The 18229-nt window shown below is 43.9% G+C and overlaps 1 protein-coding gene and 1 long non-coding RNA gene across 3 annotated transcripts in view; one reads left to right on the forward strand and one right to left on the reverse strand.

Moving 5' to 3' along the window:
* The first annotated feature begins 313 nt into the window (after positions 1-313).
* On the forward strand, positions 314-2668 carry FOXD3 (forkhead box D3). The gene is given in 3 exon segments (XM_020992982.2): positions 314-1390; positions 1392-1673; positions 1675-2668. Coding segments are annotated over 3 exon segments (1464 nt in total). The 5' UTR covers positions 314-1120; the 3' UTR covers positions 2587-2668.
* A 3712-nt stretch (positions 2669-6380) lies between these two features.
* LOC110212980 (uncharacterized) overlaps positions 6381-18229 on the reverse strand; it is a 35241-nt gene continuing 23392 nt past the window's right edge. For both annotated transcript variants that reach the window (XR_013487457.1, XR_013487458.1), the window contains one exon: positions 6381-6536. This is a non-coding gene — a long non-coding RNA (uncharacterized LOC110212980). The remainder of the gene's footprint in view (positions 6537-18229) is intronic.

The raw sequence follows: 18229 nt of genomic DNA on the forward strand, positions 1-18229 counted from the left end.
GGCGGGGGAAAAAACCTGAAGGGGGAAACTCGGATCAAGATCTCGTTGTTAACTGCTCAGCGACTCCCAGCTATATAACTATTGGGAAAGAGAAAATGGAAGAGGGGGAGGGGGAGAAAAAGGAAGGGAAGGGGGAGAGGGGAGAGGGGAAAACACGCGCGCGCGCCCCCCCACCCCTTTTGCTTCCAATGTAATGAAATGAACTGCCTGTAATGTGTAATCTTTAGGTAAAGGCTGACTAATGGGCTTCCCATTGATATAGTCCCCAGCTAGCGTGAAGGAAGGCTGTGGGCTGAAATGATGCTTGCCTGTGATGATAAGTTGTGCTACTCTTGTCTCTTTGTTGACAATTCCATGAAACAACTTGAGTTTTGCATGGCTTAGCAGTGGGGCCCCTGACGTCACGGGCAGTCACGTGGCCCCGCCTCCTGCTATATCTTTAAGTGGAAAGTAATCTATCAGCCCAGTCTTTAAAACAGGACTTTCAACTAAGGGGGTTTAAGTCCCTGTGACACCCCCCTCCCCCTTCTAGTTCCCCCCCTTCTCTCTCCCGCAACCACTTGGAGATAACCATCCCACAGCCCACCGCCTCCAGCCAGCACCTCTCCTCCTCCTCCTCCTCCTCCCCCCCACATCCAGGGGGAGAGAGGGAGAGAGAGAAGGAGAGGGAGGAAGACAGGAAGAGAGAGAAGTAAGGGGGCAAAATCTGGAAGCCACTGAAAGCCGAGTGAAAAGAAGAGAGGCCCTTCAAAAAAAGAGAAGAGCTGAGAAGGAGACAGGGAAACAGACGGAATCACCTGCAGCTGCTCAGATGAGAAGCGGCACAAGCCGGAGAGTTTGAGCCGAAGGCAGCCGGGGAGCCACTGCAACCCCCTCCTCCCTTCTTCCCCTTCCCCCCTCTTTCCCCACCCTCACCTCTCCTCCTCCCCTCCCCCAATTTTCCCATCTTTTGAGACTGAGAGGACCCCCCCTTCCTCTCCCCGGCCCAGCCCAGCCCAGCCAGCCTCCTAACTTACCCCACGCTCACACTTCCTCCCTCCCCTCCTTTTCTCCCCACTGCCACCACTCCCTCCCCACCAACGCCGCGGCCGCCGCCGCTGCCACTAAACTCCGAGAAGGTATGACCCTCTCCGGCGGCGGCAGCGCCAGCGACATGTCCGGCCAGACGGTGCTGACGGCCGAGGACGTGGATATCGATGTGGTGGGCGAAGGGGACGAAGGGCTGGAGGAGAAGGACAGCGACGGCTGCGGCTGCGAGAGCCCCGCGGGGCCCCCCGAACTGCGCCTGGACGAGGCGGACGAGCAGCCGCCCCTGGCGCAGCAGCATCAGCAGCCCCAGCAGCAGCAGCCCCTGTGCCTCCCCAAGGAGGCGGCCCCGGCGGCGGGGGGGCGACCCCAGCGGCGGCAGTCCGGCCGAGGCGGACGGCAAAGGCGGAGGGGGAGGAGGTGGAGGGGGAGGTGGCGAGGAGAGCGGCGGCGGGGGCGGCTGCAGCAGCGGCGGGGGCGGCGGGGCGGCCGCGGGCCTGGCCCCCAGCAAGCCCAAGAACAGCCTGGTGAAGCCTCCCTACTCGTACATCGCGCTCATCACCATGGCCATCCTGCAAAGCCCGCAGAAGAAGCTGACCCTGAGCGGCATCTGCGAGTTCATCAGCAACCGCTTCCCCTACTACCGGGGAGAAGTTCCCCGCGTGGCAGAACAGCATCCGCCACAACCTCTCGCTCAACGACTGCTTCGTCAAGATCCCCCGGGAGCCCGGCAACCCGGGCAAGGGCAACTACTGGACGCTGGACCCGCAGTCCGAGGACATGTTCGACAACGGCAGCTTCCTGCGGCGGAGAAAGCGCTTCAAGCGGCACCAGCAGGAGCACCTGCGCGAGCAGACGGCGCTCATGATGCAGAGCTTCGGCGCCTACAGCCTGGCCGCGGCCGCGGGCCCCTACGGCCGCCCCTACGGGCTGCCCCCGGCCAGCGCCTACCCGCACCCGGCCGCGGCGGCGGCGGCGGCGGCGGCGGCGGCGCTGCAGTACCCCTACATCCCGCCCGTGGGGCCCATGCTGCCGCCCGCCGTGCCGTTGCTGCCCTCGGGGGAGCTGGGCCGCAAGACGGCCGCCTTCGGCAGCTCACCCCTCAGCCCGGGCCTGCAGCTGCAGCTCAACAGCCTGGGCGCCGCGGCTGCCGCCGCCGCAGCCACCTCGTCGCTCATCAAGGCCGAGCCCAGCAGCCGGCCTTCCTTCAGCATCGAAAACATCATCGGCGTGTCCGCAGCGGCCGGGGGCTCGGCCGGAGGCGGCAGCCCGGGCGGCGGCCCCGGCGGGGGCGCAGGTGCTGGGGCTGGCGGAGGCGGCCCGGGCGGCCCGGGAGCCGGGGCGGGCGGCGGCGTCGCGGCGGCGGCGGCGGCTCAGACTTTCCTGCGGCCGCCCGTCTCGGTGCAGTCGGCGGCTCTCATGGCCACGCACCAGCCCCTCTCCCTGAGCCGGACCACGGCGGCCATCGCGCCCATTCTGAGCGTGCCCCTCTCCGGACAGTTCCTGCAGCCCGCAGCCTCGGCGGCGGCCGCGGGACAGGCCAAATGGCCGGCTCAATAGTAGCCTCCGTTGCCCCCGCCCCTGACCCTCCCTGGCCGGCCCTAGGGGCCCGAGAACTTGAGCTCCAGCTCTGGCCTCCCCCCCCCCCCCGCCCCGCCTACCCCGTGCCCTGAGCTCCCCTACCCGACTCGATTGCCCAGCGGTTCCCCCGTCCCGAGCAAAGCACCCTTCCCCAAGGCCCCTTCTCCGGACCAGCGCACCCCGAGGCCCCCCACCCCGAGCAGCGCACCCCTGTTAAAGGGGCAGCCAAGGGAGCCTGACCTCGCTCCCCCCACTCCTGGCACCCACAAACACACTTGGTCTGAGCAAATATGAAGCTGGCAGGAGTGCTTTCTGTGCAGGTAAAAACCAACTCAATAACCAAAAGTCCCGAAGGCGACAGCACCCAGTAACGCGGGGAGGAATCATTTGTACATATTTGTATAAAAATTATTGACTTTCCTTTTGGGGTTTTTATTTTTTTAAGAAAAACAAATCCGGTAGATTTAGAGCTCTGAACTTTCATTTTTTGGAAGGTTCACTCTCCGCAGTTTTATCTGAGAAAAAAAAGTGTATAAAATCGTTGGGAAATTTTAAATATAAAAAAATTTTCAAAAAGGCGAAAAAAGTGTCATTCTATTATAGAAGTCTGTTTATATATGAATGAATATATGTTATTCTAAATGTTATTCCATCGTGTCGTACACAACTTTGTAAATAAATTTTTAAAATGCTGACCCCAGTGTTTTATTTAGTTGCCCGACCTACATGACAGGATTTTAAAATAGAAATCTATATTTTAGCTTTCTCATAAATTCATGTTGTTTCAAGTAACAACCTTTTCAAACTTTGTTATTTATAATTTGCTTTGCAAGAGAAATTTAAATCTGGGGAAGTATAAATAGAGACATGAAATTTTTTGTCCCGTTTTTGAGATAAAGTCAGGCTAGGTGCCTAGATTGTTCATTTCGGCCCGTAAAGTCTAAACGACTAAGGGTTCGGTAGATTAATTCAGTTTTATTTTGAAAACCCACCTTAATTCAAAACAATAGCTCATTCTTCTCTCTCTCTCTCCTTTTTTTTTTTAAAGATCAGCTTTGTCTTTCCAAATGACAGCTTTAGGGATTTTTTAACCATTCCAAAATATCCTTTCAAGTGAATGCAAATTTCTACGTCATTTTAGAATCTGATATTTTTAAAAATTATTTTGAATACCTTATCTTGTCCCATCGGTGTCGGAGTGATAAGTATAGCTGGTAAATAAATTATTCTCAAATTCCCTTACTGCATCTAAAAAGAGTTGTAATTAATTTTGCAGTGGAACTGAAATGATTCTCCAGCTCATCAAATTTCCTATCAAATCTAAATAAGGTCATCTACGAATCCACAAAATAACCGCATTTCTGAAGGCTTTCTATGATTGCCTCCTCCCCCTCACCCTACTTTATAGCATGGCTCATTACAGAGCTTTAATAACCTTTTAAAGACAGATTCAATGAGACCTATTTTTAAAAATCTTTTGTTCTTTGCACGTTGGCTGTGAGACTAGAGGGTAAAGGGTTGTACGCCAGGGCTGGGGAATATTGTCAAAAATCAGCAAGAGTATTTCCAAAAACGCACATTTCATTGCTTTTGACCTTTAAAAAAAAAGGCCAAAGTGTGAAGGTGGAATGAACAAGCCAAGTGCTACTCGGGCCATATTCCTTTTCTTCGAGCTTTTCACACAGCTCAGAAAGGTAGCGTTTTCTCAGCCCAATTATTTTGTAACCAACTGTAACTGTTGATAGAATGGATGAGGAAGCTCGAGAAGGGAGGGGTGGGGATTCCTTTGAAAACGGTAAAGTTCTAAACGTAACCTAAGAGATGCCCCTGTTCAGGGTGTTGTCCTGTTTGCAAACGGCAGTAAATTCTTCATATTAAGGCCACCGCAGCCACTCTTGTAATAATCCAGCTTTCCTGAGTTACTTCTACTCTATCGCCTCGGACGCTCATTTCTTGCCTGTCAGAAGAGTCTCTAGCATTCGGCTGCTTTAAAAGAAACGTACTTGCATACACACAGCATTTGTTTTCCTGGGAAACAGTAAATATTATTGAGTCCTGAGTAAACATTCAGACCTCAGGATCCAGCTATACGAAAATAAAACAAGCTGCCTGGCGGAGGGAGTTTGACCTTGATGAATAAGGACCAGATAATCATCAGACAAGAAAAGGGACCACAGTCACCTTAAGCAAGAAGAGATTATGTCTCCTAAGGTCTCCAGGAGGGTCCCTAAATGGAGACCCTTCTAATCTCCTTTTACAAGGAAAACTAAACGGATCTAAATTTTGTTTGTGTGTTGCAGCTATAAAAGTAACAAGTTGTTTCACAGTTGTGTCTAGCTAATCGGTTTTTACACAACAGCAAATGGCCCCATGATTTGTGCAAACACACAGAGGTTATTTCTATATTTAGCAGATACCCCTGGGAAAAGGGAAAGGAAGACCTTCTTGGATTCACTTTTAGGCTCAAGAAGCTGCTGATGCCAGGCTTCTAAATGACATTGGATAACAGGGGCTTCATTCCAGCCCTGATCCTTTGTTACTTATAAAATTACTCACTCATATTTCCGTACATAGCAGCCATACCTTACAGCCCCGCTGCCGTCGCCGCCGCCGCTACTGCTGCTGGGGCCGCTGCTGGCGTGGTTCAGAACCCGCCGCCCGCTACCAGCGGCCCCTACTCGCCCGGGCTTTGCTCGTGCTATTTATTAGACAGACGGGTGTGGAGGCGGTGAGATCCACCCGTAACTTTCTTTCCAACTCTCTCTCCCCCTAGAAATCGAGGCCTCCAACCTTGAGGTTTGCCTTTCCTTCGCTGGGGGGTCGGGGTCCCCCGAAAACCGACCATCACTCCACTACGGTGTTTAAAGTTTTTTTGGGGGGGTTTTATCAGGGAAAGTGGCGTGTTTGTAGCTCGGATAGAGAGCTCTTCTTTGGGATTTTGCATATTTGTCTGTGTTGGGGGGCATGGGATGTGTGGAGAGTAACAATATAATAATAAGAGTGAGCACAAATCTGATTCTCCTGAATGCTGGCACAAACAAGTAGAGGTATTGAAACCAACTGGCGAAAACGAGATTTCTAACGCAACGAGCCCAGTTTCTGCTTTTAATAAGAGGAGAATGTGGAGAAGGTCTTAAGGGAAGGATTTTAGTTTTCGTCTACCCAGACTCTTAGAATTCAGACTTTTTTTCTTTCTTTTTCTTTCTTTCTTTTTTTACATTTTCACCTTTTTCTGTTTTTATTTTTTAAAAAAAGTCATTCCCTATTCCCGGATCTGCTGTCGCTGCTGCACTGAATCAGGAGAGAAACCCAGATCGGTGGTTCTTCTCCGTTTAATTAGAATAGACGGAGATGGAGGCTGGTAGGGGCCATTAAGTGAAATAAGAACGAATTGGGAGGCAAAGCAAATCGAGGAGCAGATTGGGTCCCACTTGGGGGCTCAGAGGAGGCTATAATCGTAATGGCGGAGAAGGACCTGCAGGGGGCGATATGTATATAGTTCTTTACCCGGTTTGTCATTGGGATGTCCAGGTTTAGACCCTTAGCCTCCTCTCCTCCCCTAGTTTGCTGTCCTCTGGGAGGGGGTGGGGTGCGTTCCCTACTCCCTCAACATCTCCACCTGAGCCCACCTAGCAGCAGACTCTGTGAGTGAGTGTCCTTTTTCCAGGCCTCTCCCTTGGGAGGGAGCAGTGCTCCCAAGAGAGTAGTGCCTAGAGATTGGGAGGCAATAAAGTTGAGTGATGAGAAAACATTGACTCTGAGGCAATTAGTGGTTATATTTGAGGTCATTTATTTTACATAGTTTAGAGGAAGAGCTTTCGTGTAATTGGGGAAAACACGAAAAGCCTGGTGTGCATTTTTCTGCTAGTTCTGCCTCTGGGAACTGTAAGGCAACTGTATCATCTCTGCAGTCTGTAGTCTGCATAAGCCTGTCGATACAAATGTACATTGTGATATATACAGTATGAATCCAAATATACACGAATAAATGCTACAAATAATTTACTCTGTGTACATAAGAGGGAATGAAATCATTCCTATGATCCACAACCCTATGATGCTTAGTGGACATTCTCCACAACCCTATGATGCTTAGTGGACATTCTTGAACCCATGGGTATATGTACTGTACTCTACTGGGAAGACCTGTCCAGATGGTTCCTGAAATCTAGGCTGAAGAGCAATTCAGAACAAAGCAAATTCAATTGTTAAAAATCTGCTTAATTGAAAGCCAGAGATGTGTTTTCATAGGAACAGTCAGCAACTACCTAAGGCGACCCTAATCCACATTACCCTCAAGTATTGAGAACAATTCAGGGATTCCGGGAGAGAAGGAGCATCTGAAATAGGAAGAAACTCTACCCTTTCTCTCTTATTCCATCCCCCCAGCTCATAGAGTGTCAGGAGAAGATTCTCTACCACCTGCTTCTCTGTGCCCTCCACAGCCATTCCAAGAGATCTGAAATCTGTTCAGATCTGAGGGTGGCTTAACCAAGCTAGGAAAGACTGATTTGCTGGTTTTTCCCTTTGCTTCTACGAAGCATTCAGCACATGTGGGAGAACCTGACACCCTTGTTGACAGATGCCTATTAGTGTAAGACATTGCATGCTGGCCTCTGGGGTGTATTAAAGGTAACCAGATCTGCAACATTGGTAAAATGACCATATCTCAACTGCTCCTCAAACAGTTGGCACATTTATGCTGGAGTCAACTTTCCTTCCTCCCTCCTCTCTCATGTGGTGTTTCTCCGCTTTGGATGTTTGGTGATGTTGTTCAAGGATTCTTCATTCCTTCCTGCTAAAATGGGGATATGGAGATGGGGGGGGAGAGAATTACAAATACCACTTGGATATCTTTTTTTTTTCAATACCCCAAGCATTTGTCAGGAAGAAAAATCATCTTTTGTTGTCTTTTGATTTCCTGGTAGATTTGCCTTGGTAAACATTTTTGCAAAAAAGAAAAAACAAGTGTGGAAGCCCCTCAAATATTAATATAAAGTAAATGCTAAACAAACCTCATTTTCCACAACTCATTGTTTGCCTAAGCCTACTTCTTTTTAATTCAGTGAGGAAATGTGACATCGTCCTGCTTTCTACACAACTCATCAGATAAATGTTAAAACTACCTTGTGGCATCCTGAACAGCAGGAGGAAAAACTAAAATCAAAGTATTGCAAATATCTTTAAGGTGCAAAGGGGGATTTCTCTCTCTCTCTCTCTTCTCTCTCTCTCTCTCTCTCTCTCTCTCTCTCTCTCTCTCTCTCTCCTCCCTCTCTCTCTCCCTCTCTCTCTCTCCCTCTCTCTCTCCCTCTCTCTCTCTCTCTCTCTCTCTCTCTCTCTCTCTCTCACACACACACACACACACACACACACACACACACCCCTCTGTTTTTACTAGGAAAAAAAAAAGAAAGTATGCCTTGGATGGAGTAAAGACGAGGAAGCAAAGAAAGGGAAAAGAGAGGACAGACAAATAGGGAGGAAAAAGAAAGAATCCCTGACCAAGGCCCCAGGTGTAAGGTAATCTTTGGAAAGATTGTTTGGGTTTATGCATTGAGACTTGGTGTAGGAAGAAAGTTGTTTGTTTTTCCTCCTGTCCCTCCGGCTCTAAGACTTTTACATTTTCATTCCTAATAAAAGTAGCTCCCTCCTTCTTACTCCAGACAGAGGGATTGGGTTGATCATCATTGAATTGTCACATAAGGAGTCCTTTGGGGAAAAGGGAGGAAGGGCAAACTCTGTAGTCTCTGGCTCTCCAATTTCACTATACACATTGAATTTGTGTATAACGGTAACAAATGTTGGGAGGGGGGTGTCCCCTAATGAGAATCCTTTCCCCCTCCCCTTTCTCTCTTAACTTTTTAATTTTGAGAAGTCTGCCTCAGATCAGATCCTTTCCCAGCGCAGATCTCCCTGGCCCCCGTCACCATCTTTAGCCTTAAGCAGAAAAGAGTTCTGAAGGTCAGATAGAGAAAGATCGAATTGGGATGGAAAATGTTACCGATCGAGGACAAGAAGTTGAACCTAACTGCCAGGAGACAAGAAGCAGATGGAGAGTGATGTAGGTGAAGCGGACCCCCAAGTACAGGTTACTACCAACAGCGAAGACACCCTCTAATGCTTCTCTTTTTCTGTCTCAAGAGGAAAGATCAAGACCGGGAATAAATCGCTTGTGAATAAAATATAGGCTGCCTAAACGCATTTATCCTTTTAACTGCAAGCAAACAATTAGTAAGTTTGTTACGCTCGTTAGAGTTAGACAACAGTAGGGAAAGTGTTGCACTCAAGAGAGCTCCCTCCCTCCCTCCTTCCCTTCATACAGACTTGTCTTTTGAATTTCCATCCCCAACTTAGACCCTGGGCCCATGCTGCCTTGGAGGAAAGGTCGGCGAGTGTCTGACGCGAAGGGAAGAACTCACCTCCTGCTATTCATTCCCGGACACCGCTGCTCCCATTTTTAAGATCATGGATTTTTAAGATCATGTATTTTTTATCAGCTTTTTGCTGTGACTACTGGCAATGGGGAACCACATTGCCCATTAGACTTAAGAACAGGATGCCCTCCCCCCCACTCTGTTTTCTCCAAAAGATAAATGGAAATGAAGTACAGTTTTGTCCACAAGACAAATTGACATTTCACACGAAGTCCTCTCCCCCAGTACAAATTTATTGCAGATGTTTTCTTAGAACGAGTTTTTGGCTTCTGGAACCGAAAAATCCCTAGTCCTCAACCTTTATTCTGGCCCCTTCCTAAAATCCTGGAGGAAAGGAGTATCACAGCGATTGAAATGGGAGTAGGATAGCTTTACCCACGAAACTCATAACCACAGCAACTTTCTTTTTCTTTCTTTCTTTCTTTCTTTCTTTCTTTCTTTCTTTCTTTCTTTCTTTCTTTCTTTCTTTCTTTCTTTCTCTTCCTTCCTTAATTTCTCTTTCTTCATTCCTTTCCTTCTTTCTCTTTCATTTTCTGTCTTTTCTTTCCTTTATTTTCCTTCTTTCTCTTTCTTTCACTTCCTTCCCTGACTTTTTTCTTTTCCTTCCTTTCCTTAATCTCTTCCTTCCTTCCTCTTTCTTTTTCACTTCTTTTTCTAATTTTCTTCTCTTCTTACCTTCTTTCTCTTTCTTTCTTGCTTTCTATCTCTTACCTTCCCTTTCTTCTTGTCTTTTGTTCCTTTCCCTCCTTTTCCTTACTTTGTTTTCTTTATCTCCTCTTTCCTTTTTTTGTCTTTTTCCTTCCTTTGTTCCTTCCTTCCCTCCTTTCTTTCTCTTCTTCTTCCTTCCTCCTTTTCCTTCCTTCTTTTCCTTCCTCTCCTTTCTTTCCCCTTTCCTTTCCTTTCTTCCTTCCTTCCTTTTCTTTCTTTCTTTCTTTCTTTCTTTCTTTCTTTCTTTCCTTTCTTTCTTCTTCCTTCCTTCCTTCTTCCTTCCTTCCTTCCTTCCTTCCTTCCTTCCTTCCTTCCTTCCTTCCCCAGGTTCCTGACTTTTAGAGATTCACGATGTAGTTGCTAGTTCTAGGATCACCTGAAGTACTTCATCCTAATCCACTCTGAAATCTTTTGAATCAGAGGACATCCAAATAAAATCCTCTAGAATCTTGAGAAAGAGTTCTCATTTTAAGGCTCCTTTGTGCAAATTTGAGCTTCAAAGAAGATCAGAAGCTATTTTTGGTCTTCTAGACAGCATAAAAACAGTTTTATCTTGTGTTGACTAAATAAACTCTAACCCTATAGAAAAATATGTCCTATATTTGAATCATAAAATCTTAGAATCTCAAAGGATCTTGGAGTTCATCTAGTTTAATATCACACATTTTCTCTAGGACACCTCCCCCCCCCCCCGGGCAACACACACACACACACACACACACACACACACACACACCCCTAGTCTACAATTAGGGATTCATTTGCAGCTTCTCTTTTAAAATGCAAATGCCTCCTTTTGCAGTGAGTTAACCCTCACAACCTCAGGGTGAATTACTTTAGTCAGATTATCAGATTGCTTTGTGCCTCAAACCCAGTTGAACTAGCCCACTGAGGGAATGGGAAATTAGATTGGGGAGAGGAGATCGCTTTTAAGGAAGCCATAATCCATTTTGCCATGAGTTAAAAGGAGACTTCCGATCATCCCAGCCTGTCAAAATTTTTTTCCTTCAATGCTTGACCCAAGTGCTCCCTTCTTCATGATCTCCTACGGATATCACCCCTTCCTGTAGGTACTGTCTCCTCCCTCAGATTTTTCTAGAGCATTATATCTGGATCTCTTTTTTACCCTGAACCCACTCTTCCTTCTCATAAGCTTATCTGTGAAGTGGAATGCCCCCAAATAGGCTATAAATTCCCAAAAGGAAAAGTCATTTTTAAAATTTTGTATTCCCAGTATCTTGCACAAAGTTTTGCATTCTTTGTTGAAGTGAATTGGTTTATCATCTGGGCTGTGTGATTCTAGACAACTCACTCAACTTCTCTTGTCTCCATCCAAAAGTACAGGTCAGACTTTCCTGGAAAGGAAATTGTGTCCTGACAGAAAAGAAATAGTTCTCCCAGACCCACGGGGAACCCAAACCTCAGCTTTCCCCCACCCCTACTCCTTTTCCTTGAGTTCTCTTTTTGTATTCAGAAAAGCAAGATTGCCATTTCATGGAGCCCAATAGATCAGTTGATCTCTCTCAGCACTTTGCCTAGTGTTCTGGCATGGAAAAACATAGCCTAGTCTTCCCAGTGGCTCTACCAGAGGTCTTCAGTGGAAGGTGCTGTCCAGAAGGTGCTTAGGTAGACTCCACCAATATTACATATGAAAAGAAAAAAATCCAGACACTTTCATTATTATACTCAGTTGTAAAGGCAAGATAATGCTCTTTTATAGTATATATTTAAATGTATATTTTTGTGACCTATTCTCAGGCAATTAGAGTCAGAGCTGGTACAAAAGGTACAAGCTAGGCAGGCAGGCATCTTGAGGCCACAAACAAGGTGGTAAATGAAGGAACATGTAAAACAAATAAATGACTGGTTTAGAAAAATGCAATTCCCAAAGTTCAATAGCATAGCTATGAATGACTTCTTTCCAGGATGAGTTGGTCTAAGATAAAATTGCATAATTTAAGCAATTCTACAAAGAGATTCAGAACCACTGTGGTAGTTCTTTAACCCAAGTAAAATCCTCTTTTAAAATTGTTTTATACTTAATGCTGAGGAAGCCTGAAGCAGACAGATGCTTTGTCTTGGCTTTGGTTAATATATTGGTACAAATGAATACTAGCAAAGAATTCCCATATTTTAAATATTTGGGTCCCCTCTCTCTATAATCAGAGATTGTATCTTCAAGGCCTCTCTTCAACTGTATCATATCACAGAGGTGAGTGTTGGTCATGAGGGAAGGAGGCTGAAAGATGGTGAATGGATCAGTACAAATATCACCATCAATATAAAAGCAAGTCAAATGAGCATGCCTTAGAGATGGTCTATCCACCTTTGCACAAAAAATCAGAAATTGTAAAATTTGGAGAAATATGGGAAGATTGACACAAAGCAATGCAGAACTGGAAGCTGATCCAGGACACCATATACAGCCACATTGATGTAAATGAAAACAGAACAAAACAACAACAAAAACGAACAAAAAAACCCCAAAAAACCCCAAAAATCAACCAAAGCTCAGATTAAAGGTAATGATCAATGGTAACACTGATAATTTTGCTCATTTTTTTTTCACCCCTGGTGAGTAAAGACCACTTCTGAGAAATTAATAAAGAATTAAACCACTGGTGGTTTAAAGGGAAAAAAAGTGAAGAATAGGAAGAGTCAAAGCATTCCTATATGTTTTAAGATATTTGATACTTTTGAGTAACCCATTAAAATCTTTTGACTTTTTTTTTTACTTCTCACTCTACCTTGCTTCGCAGATTTTATCTAAGCAACCTATTACTCAAAGTTCATCTTTCCCAGGCAACTTTCCTAGACCTTAATATGTGAAATGGATTCAATTTACACTCCATTAAATTAGCCATTATGTTGTTATGTAATTGTTCTCATCCTGTTATGCCTGTATATGTTTTTACAGCTACACCATTTGCTCTTCAAAGGGTAGGAATGTTGTCTGATTGATTCTGTACACTCCCCACATCGTGACATCATGGAAAGAACCCTGCATTCAGCACCAGTGGGTGTCATGTCCAAATCCCAGCTTGGTTAATTACTGTTATGAGACTTGGGCAAGGTCCTTCATCTCTTGGGTCTCAATGTTCCCATCTATAAAATGAAACAGTGGTGTGGACAGCCTATATGATCTTTTCTATCTTTAACACCTTATGTTCCTATGACTAGTACAGGTCACTCTTCAGTTGGTCACTCCAAAAAAGTCTTGAGTTAACCTAGAAATAGGTTGGGAGTAATTAGACTATCATGAAATTTCTGCTGCTATCAGAGTTGGCCAACCAAGTCCATGTAGAAGCTAAAAATTATTACATTAAAGTCCAGACTCCTTAACTGATATTCAAGGCCCTCCAGACTACCTTCCTACATTGCCTGTGTCTGCAACCTTTTCTCCCTCTGTTCTCCTACACAACCTGAATAAACTACGTTCATTTAAAATTTTTATTTTTAAAAATGTTTCATTAATTTTAATTAATGTTTCATTATTATCTTGGCTTTAGATCACATTCATTTCCCCCTCTTCTTGTCCCTCTTTTGTTTTTCTCTTCTCCTTCCTCTCCCAGTGATTTTTCCCTTATGAAAAAGGGAAGGGGACAGAAATCAATGGATACACGCACTGAGTCTGACAGCATATACAATATTCTACAACCATAATCTTCCACCTCTCCAATTAAATAAGGTAGAAGCATTTCTTCATCTGTTCCCCAGGGACCAAGACTGGTTGTTAAATTACACAGCATTCAGCTTCTATTATTCCTTTTATTTCCAAACATTATTTCTCAAACAAACTGTGTACATTCCCACCTTCAGACCTTTGCCTTTCTCGTGTCTTTCTGTCGTACTACCACTCTTCAAATCCTAGTTTAAATACCACCTCACCCTTGAAGACTTCTCTGATTATTCCAGGCTAAGTTGATACTCCGTCTTCTCAATGCCAGTAATGCTACCTACGTAGCCCCTTCAGCATTTAGCATGTCACCATGTTCTACATGTTATGCATATGTTCTCTGTCTCTACCTTAACTATAAGCCTTCTTGAAGACAAGACCCTTCTCTTGGTATCCACAGTGCCTAGCAGAGTACCTTGCACAGAGCACTCACTCCAGAACTGTTGATTATGATGCTTAAGTCACTTGGGACAAATATACTGTAGTTACTCTCATTTTTACCTCTCTTCATATACTAGTAGTTTGCACATTTCAGATTTGGAAAGAAGTTTCGAAAACTACTGTCCTTCTTCTTGCTTGAGTTTTCTCTGTTCTTGCAACTTAAATGTGAAACAATTTACTCCTCATTGACACCTGGTAAATCAATTTTTAGCTTATAGTGAATTTTTCAGTCCTGTGATGAAAGGCCCTGACAATCATCATTAAGAATGTGTTAGAGCTTTCATGGGAATAGGAATGCTAATCTGAGTATCTCTTTGTGAGCTTCTATTCCTGATGTCGCTATACATATATACATATATAACACACACACACACACACACACACACACACACACACACATATATACATATATATTTATTTATTTGGATCCCTAAATTCTTCCTATAATTTCACTTGGAGAAGTGATTGACAATCACAACCAATCAATAATTAAGTGCCTATTATCTGCCTGGCACTGGAGACATAAAGAGGTTACACTCACTTGAGGGAAACAGCATGCATGTAATATGGGTATATACAAAAGAGAAATGAGGTTTTTGATGGGCAGGGCAGATAAATTGTATTTAAATTCAATCAATACTTAAGTCTTGAATTCCCTGAGTGATCTGTTCAATTCTGTTGTCCAGTCATCTAATAAGAGTGCTTGAGGATCAGGGAGTCTGAGCCTGTGGCAAAACAGAAAGCCCATTGGACTTGGAAGATGTGGAAGGGAGGAGACCAGCACTTAGGAAGCCCTTACTATGTCCCAGGCCCTGAACCAAGCACTGGACAAATATGATCTCATTCGATCCTCACAGAATCCTAGCAGGTAGGTGCTGCTGTTATCTCCATTTTACAGTAGAGGAAACAAAGGCAGACACTAGCTCAATGACTTGCCATGTGGATTGTAGACCAGGCTTTTCAATGCTGAAATAGCTGTGTAATTCTTGGCAAGTCACTTCATGTGTTTGAGCCTCCGATTCCTCACTTATAAAATAATAGCACAATAATATCTGCCTTATCTACCCCCAAAGGGTGGGTATCATGACCAAATAAAATTAAAAATTATTTGTAAAGTGCTAGACAACTGTTAGCTAATATTCTGTTTAAAGGACATAGGAGGAATGTAACTTTTATTTGTTTTTGACTTTGGCTGAGATGTGACTTCCAGCAGACCACCAGAGATTCCAGATATGGGAGTGTCACTGGGCTAAGACTGTCCTCTTGCTCCTCCCATCTCTGAATCCTCCCTGGAAGGAAACAATGTTTTCTCTATTACCTCTGGGTTGCTATAGATTTGGGGTTTGTTTGGTTTTGGTTTTGGTTATCAATGTTTTACTTTTGCTCTGGCAGCTTTGTAATTCTGTCATTTTTCAAGTGTTCTACTCTTTGTGACCCTATTTGCGGTTTTCTTGGCAGAGTGGAGTGGTTTGCCATTTCTTTCTCCAGCTCATTTTACAGATGAGGAAACTGAGGCAAACAGGGTTAAGTGACGTTCCCAGGGTCACATAGCTGATAAATGTCTGAGGTCAGATTTGAACTCACGAAGATGAGTCTTCTTGACTCTAGGCCCGACTGCTATGCACTATAGTACCACCTAGCTGCCCCACTCTGGCAGCTAGCCAAAACTTAACACAAAACCTGACAAACAAATCTGAGCAAATACTCTATATCTTTGTAAGTAAATATTTCCAACTGTGTTTTGTTTCTTCCTTCTCCTCTCAGCAAAATGTCAATTAACTGATTGCCTTAACATAAGCCATCTAGTGGTTCAATCCTTATAAAGACTCTAATATTTTACTCCTTCCCCTTCACCTCATAATAGCTGTGTATGTACACACCTCTTTTGACTGCTGTTAAAACTTGGAAAGAAGTGGAATCTGCTTTGGAATTTCTCTATGCCATATAGATTTATATGATAAATTTAAACATCTTAAACAGAAAATAAAGAACCTAATCAACATTAAACTCTGATTTTATCCCCTTCTCTTCTGATCTTTGTTCATGGACATATGGAAGTCTGTATGTGACTGTGCTCAGTCAATTAATAAACATTTATTAAGCACTTACTGTGTGCCAGGCACTGTGCCAAGCTCTAGAGATACAAAGGAAAGCAAAAGCCAGTCCCCGGCCTTGAAAGAACTCACCGTCTGATGAGGAAGACAACAGGCAAACAATCACAGACAAGCAAGCTACATTCAGAAAAAAATAGGAGCTAATCACCAGAGGGAAGGCACTAGAATTAAGGGAGATCACAGAAGGTTTTTGTAGAAGGTGACACTTTAGCTGGGATGATCCTTCTGCTTGTTTAACGCTTTTTCACATAAACATTTCTAAATACTGCTTTAGGTGACTTCTAGAGGCTTTTTCAAGGAAGCTTTCCTGGTTGTTCTAACCTGCACCCAATCTCTCCCTTTTCTGAACTTCCATACTACTTAAGTTTGTAATATAAAAATAATAGTCAAATAAATGGCTGAATCATGTAAATTTATTTACAGAAATGGGGAAGGAAGGATTATATCAATATAAGAGCAGGTAATTGCTTATAGAAAGGATATCCCTAAGGACCCAGTTCTTATTAATGAATGTAGATTTTGCGATGGTTGGTGGAAACTGTGCAACACTTACTAGGACCCTGGCAAATCATTTAATTCTGTTTGCCTCAGTTTCCTCATCTGTCAAATGAGCTGGAGAAGGAAATGGCAAACCACTCCAGTGTCTTTGCCAAGAAAAATCTGAATGGAGTCACAAAGAGTCAGAGACAACTGAAAAGACCGAAAATAACAGTAACACATAACTTCAAGTTGCAAAAATTTCACACCTACTGAATACCCATGAAGACAAGATCACATGGCCAGAAAGAGATATCCAACACTTGCTATCTTGCATAAAGTAACAGAAGACAAATCTTCATTCTACAAACACCCACACCCAAAAATCCTTGTGAATTTAACCCAAAACCCAATACAGGAACTAGGGCATCACCAAAGACAAAACTGTTGCCCACAATCACCTGGGCCATGACACTGGACAAAAGAAAAACTAAGAACATTTTACATTGATGTTTGCACACTGAATATTTAGGACCAATCTATGTGGAATGAAAAGCTATTAAAATATAGAGACTTAACTGAAGAAATCAAAATCACATAAAATGACACTGAAATCCCTACCATTTCCATCAAACTGTCCCTAAGATGCTTTCAGTAGGCCTGCAGAAGGTAAGCTTATAACTCATACTTTATTCAACTGGGGAAGGAAACCACTTTATCCACCTTTTCAATAGCCTGTTGATCATTAAATATAAAGGGATGATAGAAGTATAGCAACTTGTCCCAGGATCATTTCTAGCTGAATTCCATCAATTACAAGATGAGAACAACAATAATAACAGCTGTCACTTATGTCACACTTTATGAATTGCAAGACACTTACCCAACTGTATTTTATTTGATACCATCCATTGAGCAACTAAATACCTTCCGGCTTTTTATTATTCTCTAATTGTTTCATGTACTGCCAGTCTTTTCTCTCTCAGCAGGTAAGAATTTCTTTGAGGTCAGAGATGGTATCTTAGAGCCTCTTGTATTATCCCACAGTTTCTTGCACAGTACTGAGCACATAGTGAATGTGGAATAAAAATTTGTTGATCAGTGAAAGGGACTCAGTTTTCACAGCCTCCATGGCAAATTTCTCTTTAAAAAATCTGTCTTTTAAAACTTTAGTCAAAAAAACCCCAGCCATATAATTTGAAATAGTTCATAATAGGCTCAAGTCTGAAATAAATGGAAGATTAATTAATTACCATTTAAAATCTGACCCCTAGCATTGGAACGCTAATGTTTTTATATTTATATTTTATATCTAATATATTTTATATTGTTTTCTTTTTTTTTTAACATTATCATTTCACAATACAACTCTCTCCATTCCTCATAGAATTCTCCCTTAGAACAAAATTTAGTTGAGCCACCACAATGGTTGTGCTGATAACCTCTGCCTCATCCCATACCAGTAGTCCATCGCCTCCAGGAAGGGGGAGGTTTGTTTCAACATCTGTCCTCTATCAGCAAGACTGTTTAGAGTTTGGGTGCCTTTCAATGATGCTTCCCTTTGCATTGTTATAGTCATTGTAGGGCCATTGTTATGGTCAATCTGCTTGCTTCCTTTTCATCAGTTTACACAAATCTTCCCTAGTTGCTCTGAATTATTCATATTAGTCATTTTCATGATACAATCATAGTTCATTACACTCAGCTATTCCCCCATGGATGGGCACCCAGTTTGCTTCCGGTTTTTTGCTACTACAAAAAATTCAGCTTCA

Source organism: Phascolarctos cinereus, unplaced genomic scaffold (assembly GCF_003287225.1).
Source record: "Phascolarctos cinereus isolate Bilbo 61053 unplaced genomic scaffold, phaCin_HiC Scaffold_5;HRSCAF=322, whole genome shotgun sequence".
Taxonomy (NCBI): Eukaryota; Metazoa; Chordata; class Mammalia; order Diprotodontia; family Phascolarctidae; genus Phascolarctos; species Phascolarctos cinereus.